Source organism: Varanus komodoensis, unplaced genomic scaffold, assembly GCF_004798865.1.
Source record: "Varanus komodoensis strain SLA01 unplaced genomic scaffold, ASM479886v1 scaffold41, whole genome shotgun sequence".
Lineage (NCBI taxonomy): Eukaryota > Metazoa > Chordata > Lepidosauria > Squamata > Varanidae > Varanus > Varanus komodoensis.
Genome location: NW_025335954.1, coordinates 7,754,879 through 7,760,878, shown reverse-complemented (window position 1 = coordinate 7,760,878; position 6,000 = coordinate 7,754,879). Strand labels below are relative to the sequence as shown.

At 37.1% G+C, this 6,000-nt stretch overlaps 1 protein-coding gene across 3 annotated transcripts in view; it reads right to left on the bottom strand.

The window, feature by feature from the left end:
* The window catches only part of STAT6 (signal transducer and activator of transcription 6), an 80,131-nt gene that overhangs the window by 17,311 nt on the left and 56,820 nt on the right, over window positions 1-6,000 (bottom strand). For all 3 annotated transcript variants that reach the window (XM_044443278.1, XM_044443279.1, XM_044443280.1), the window contains exon 10: window positions 129-216. In XM_044443278.1, coding sequence (XP_044299213.1) covers window positions 129-216 — 88 coding nt within the window. The remainder of the gene's footprint in view (window positions 1-128; window positions 217-6,000) is intronic.

The window sequence follows — 6,000 nt, the reverse complement described above, 5'->3', positions numbered from 1 at the left end:
TACTAGTTGACACCTCTTCTATCCATTCATTGGGCCATCCTTCCCTGCCTCCCCCTGAGTCTACTGGGTGGTATAAAGATGATGATGATGATGATGATGATGATGATGATGAAAATAGCTGCATTTACCATATTCTTGAAGAGAGCACAACACGTGTTGTTTGTGACATTCGTCTCCAAAGGAGCTGTGTTGTTCACAATTTCTCCAGAGCTTTCACTGATCCAAAAGAGACAGTGCATAAATATGAGCTTCCACTATCAGGAAGTGGTTAATAATTACACACAGCTTGCAACAAATCTATTATTTTCAGAACGGCTTATGCCAAACCACAATTCAGTCTAGGGCATGGTATAAACAGCCAGAGAAACACCACTAAGGGTAAAAAAAAGACTTGCTTTGTACAGGGTGATGGGGAGAGCCTGCTGTAAAGCCTGTTTCTTTCTTTAAAATATATGGTAGTATGTTAGCCTTAGTCTTGCAAAAGAGAAATTCACTGAGTCCACTGAATAGGAAGGAGTAGAGAAAACTACTTTATTCATAGTTAGACCATCAGTCAGAGTTAGACCATCTAACTGATGTGTGTTTTCTGTTACCTTACTATTAAAACTGCGACATACTTAAGTTCCTACACATATTCAAACATTTGCAATTCTGTGTTGAAGTCAAATCTAACTCTCTTCGAGCAATTAACTTACAAATGGAAAAAGTAGAAAGCATTGATAACACAGAATTGTTTGTTAGGTACACAGAGAGCTGAAGATAAAGGTAACTATTTCACACTAGATGGGAAAAATAAATTGTCCATCTATTTACCTCACAGGTGTGGAACTAAATATTTTTACAAGGCTCAGCATGTTTATCCTATACAGTATAAAAAGACCACTATAAAATAATATATCAATATGATCTGATACCTAATTGACTGAGCCACATTTTACAACAGTGAAGAAAGGTGCTGCTGCTGCTGCTATGTGCCATCAAGTCATCTCTGACTTATGGTGACCTCTTGAATAAAAGTCCTCCAGAATGTCCTGTCCATGAGAGCTCAATTAATCTCTTCCAAGTTCAAGGCTGCAGCTTCCCGGGGACTCAGTCTCTCATGTTTCATCTGCTCCTTTGTCTTCTGCCTTCAACTTTCCCTAAGTCTTCTTCAGTGAGTCCGGCCTTCTCATGATGTGTCCAAAGAATGACAGCTTCAAGTTTTGCCATTTTTGCTTCTAGGGAAAGCTTGGTCAGGACCTACTTGCTTGTCTTTCTGCCGGTCCAGGGTTTTTGCAAAGCTCTCCTCCAGTGCCATGTTTCAAACACATCCATTTTCTTCCTATCAGCTTTCTTTACTGTCCAGCTTTCATGCCCACATCTTGTTATTGGGAATGATGGATGATCTTGGCCCTGGTTCTCCACTAAAAAGTGCTTAAACTTTATGATCTTTTCTAGCTCCTTCGTTGTTGCCCTTCCAAGCTTCAGTCTTCAAATTTCTTGGCTGCAGTTTCCCTTTGAATTAATGACTGAACATGTGAAATCTTTCACAATTTTGATTTCTTCATTATTAACAATCAAGTTCTGTAATTCCTCTGTGGACAAGATATTTGTTTTCTTAAAATCCAGCTGTTTCAAGTAATTGATGCTCCCTACCAGCAGTATGGTATCATCTACATATCTTAAGTAATTCTTCCACCAAATTTCTCCCCTTCCTCTGATTTTTAATACTTATTACTTTATTTATTTATTACCTTTTTATACCACCCCACAGCCCATTTGGACTCTCTGGGCAGGTTACAATTGTGAAAACATAAAACATATTTCTGCTGTGGAACCCCAAATAGGGAACACTCTACCACCAGAGATTTGTCAGGTGCCAACTTGAGTTTTAGGTACCTGACAAAAACCTTTCCTTTCCCATGTACCTATGGCACCGTTTATATCATCTATATTAATTGCACTGATTTTAATATATTAATTTATGTTTTATTTTTTCTTGATGATGTATATATGACTTTATCTTGTTATTTATTATGATATTTGAATTGTATCATTTTATTTATGTTATTGGTACCTTTATTGTAATGGCCACCCAGCGAGCATGGGTGGATTTCAAACAAATCTTAAAACTAATAAAATAACAACAGTACAATAATCAAATTTAAATAAACAAAAACTATAACATCAGTATTGTAAAAGTTGACAACATACAGCATAAAATTTGTGGACACTATAGCAGCAAGTAATAAAAACAAAGTTAAAATGGATCTTATCTGTTAAAATATCTGGGAAATAAAAAGGTCTTCACCTAGTGCGAAAAAGAAAACAAGGATCATCCTTGGGGAGCATGCACCAAAGAAGGGGTGCAACTGCTGGGAAGTATCACCCCCTTACTTGTTTTTTGGGTAGTTCTCTGAAAAGAACCTCTGTGGAAGATCATAGGGTCCAGGTAGTAACAAATGGAGCAAGGAATTCCTTCAAGTAAAGTGTTTAGGTTTAGGGCTTTAAACATAAATGCCAGCACTTTGAATTGGGCCCAGAATTTTCCTTATGTTCTGCATACAGATTAAACAGGAAGGTACTATACATTCATGTCAGACATCTTTGCCTATAGGAATCCATTCTATTTCTCCATATTTTTTAATTGTTATATTATTATTATTTACGTATGTCTTTATGTATTCTTTGTGAGCCGCCCCGAGGCTTTGTTGCGATGGGGGCGGCATAGAAATGTTTTAAATAACTATTCTGTTCTAACAATAGCTTCTTGTCCATGATACAGGTTACACATCAAGACAATCATGTGCTGAGGATCGCCCATTTCTTTCAGGACCCTCCATATGATCCACACAGTAAAGGCTTTTCTGTAGGCTATAAAACATCTGAAATTCTTTAGTGCGCTCCAGTAGCCAATAAATATTTGCATATGATCTTTGGTGCCTCTTCCTTTTTGGACTGTCTGGCATTTCTGAAGGCCATTGTTTTGTTTTCCTTATTGGTTGACATATTATAATTAGGATTTGGACTGAATTATTTTCTGCAGTTTGCAATAGCTCTGTTGATATCCTATCTACTCTAGGTGCCTTATTCCTTACTGTTGCTTTCAGAGCATCTTTCGCTTTATTTTCTAATATTTCAGGCTGTTCTTCATATGCTTCCACTTCAAAGAAGTCTGGCATCCTTTCATCTCTTCTGCATCGTTCTTCTGTATTTTCTTCTCTTTTTTTCCTCCTGGTTAAATAGTATGTTCCCTTGTTTGTCTTTTAGCATTCCTAATCTAAGTTTGAATTTCCCTTTGATTTCTTGGACCTTCCAGAAGAAGACTCTTGTTTTTACCCTTTTGTTGCTCTCTTCTATTTCTTTGCACCTTTTTTTTTTTTTTTTTTTTTTGGCTACAGGACTTATCTTTTGACAGTCATCTCTAATAATGACTCTGGTTTCAGTCCACATTTATTCTGGCTCACAATCAATTATGTTGAGCAATACAAATCTGTTCTTTATTAAATTTGTTTAAAAGCTGCCCATTAGCAACATGCTCTCTGGGTGGCCATTACAATATAACATCAACAAATAATATTAATAAAATAATACAATTAATATATCATAATAAATAAACAGAACAAATCACAATAAAACAATTAAATAAAATAAAGCATACACTAATATAATTAAAAACTGTGTACTGATGTAGACAATCTATATGGTGCCAGAAAAGGAAAGTTTTTGCCAGGTGCCTGAAACACTATTGAAGCTACAGTAAGCTCCTGGCAATCTTTAGTGGTAGAGTATTCTATAATTGGCACGTCACCACAGAAAAGGCCCTCCTCTTTGCAGCCTCTCCCTCCTTGGGATATAAGGAATATAAAGTCTTTACATGGACTATATATTCTTCAGGGAATATATTATAGTTGCATTTCAGCACTGTTTCTATTCAATCTTTTAAAACTTGACTCAGATTTTTGAAATTAAGAGCTGATGGTTACTACTGCAGTCTGTTCCTCGTCTTGTATTGGCAGCAAGAATACAGCTTCTTCATTTCCTATTCCAATTACATAATGTATTTGATTTCCACATTGGCCAAGTAGTGAAGTCCATGTATACAGTTGTCTGAGCAGCTGCTTGAAGTATGTGTTTGTAATGAGCAAGTTAATAGCTTCACAAAATTCTACAAGTTGTTCTCCTGCTTCATTTCTCTTACAAAATTTGATCCTGCTTTGACTCCTACCTTGAACTCCAGCCACCTAAGATTAGCAGCATGTCTTGTTCTGCTATGCTATCAGTTTCCTCTTGAATCCTTGCATGGCAGTTTTCGATTTCTTCCTCGTCAGCATCTGTGGTTGGAGCACAGGCTCGAAAGATGGTTATGTTGATAGGATTTCCACTAATTCTGATTGATATTTATTCAGTTGGATGTTGCATTATTATTGCCTGTGCTACAACTTGCCTCAGTATTAGAGCCACTTCATTCTTTGTGAATTTGTCATTTTCAAACTTTGCGTTTGTCTGACTGGAAATGTTCCGTTCCATTCCATTCCATTCCATTCCATTCCATTCCATTCCATTCCTCTTTAGCTTGCTCACTCCAAGCACTGTGCCATCCATTCTTTCTATTTCTGGCTCTATGATTTCCTTGATTCATACTTCTCACGTTCCATGTCCCAACTGTATGCATTGTGGAGCATCAGCCTTTCACCTCTAGGCATCTCAGCCATTAAGACTTCCTTTTGGTTTTGATCTGGTAGCATCATTTGTCCTTTGTCCTTCCCTGGTAGCTCAAAAAGTGCCTTTCAACCTGGGGCAGGGGTGGGGTCTCATCTTCTGGTGCTATCTCTTGTTTCATTTTAGATTGTTTCATTATAGGTTTTAAAAGGTAAGACAATTCAGAAGTGGATTACCACATCCTCCTTCTGCACAGTACTAACCAGTTAACTTGAATGTCACTGCTATAGTCTGTGAAAGGTTTTCTACCTGTGTTACCTTCAACTACCGCTGCTGCTCAGTAGCTGCCTTTCAGGAGTTTTTCTGCCCCCAATCAGCATTAATGAGATCCATTCTGTTTTTGCATTTCAAGAACCTGTACTGCCACAGACTAATAGGCCATGGTGGCCCCAATCCTCCCTTTGCTCTCTCCACACTGGAGCCTCCTGCTGTAAGCAGGCTGCTGCTATGGCTTCAGCTGGAAAAATAGGTGTTGCAATGTGAAAATAACAAAACTAGTTTTATGTTCATCTGGTAGAAATATCCTCTAATTAATAACTTTTGGAAAAAGCTTATGGAACAGGATCAGTCATGACATGCCTTTGCATAGCCACTAACCCTTTAACAATCCTGCTTGGTTATATAGATTAACCTAAATAAATAAATAAATAAATAAATAAATAAATAAATAAAGGTTTGGGATCTATTGACAGCTGCTAAGACTTTGGTTTTCAGTAACTGAAGGGGCAGATTTATCTTCACTTTGAAAGGACAACTGTGTAAAGTTTGAAAGATTGCACTAAAGACAAAGTTAACAGAATATGTCCATTTAAAAGATGGTAGATGAAAGGTAAGCTATTTTTCTATTATCAGGTCACCCTGCTACTGACTTCAGAAGGGTACAACTTGGGCACTGGCAGATATAAAACCTTTTCCTTGTAATAATCCATTTAAGTTATGAAATGTGTTACTTTCTGTTTTCTTACTTATCTAGTAATATACTAGCTAGCTATTCTGAGTTGTATTTCGTGGGAATATTGGAAAATGTTGATGCTTCAGTTTTCGTGCATGAAGATAATCTTTGTTTATAATAAAGTATTTTAAAAACCACAAGAGAAGCCCAGAGAGTACTCAGGAAGATGACATTTCCGACCAACCCAGCTTTGAGATACAGGCTCCACTTGTGGGTATGGCAACAATGATTTTAATTGGCTGACCCTCTCAAAGTGTGCCAGGAACAAAATTAGGATGGGTACCATTTCCACTTATGTGTATAGCAGGGTTGAGAAGAACATCAATGGCTCCTATGATCTCTTCAAA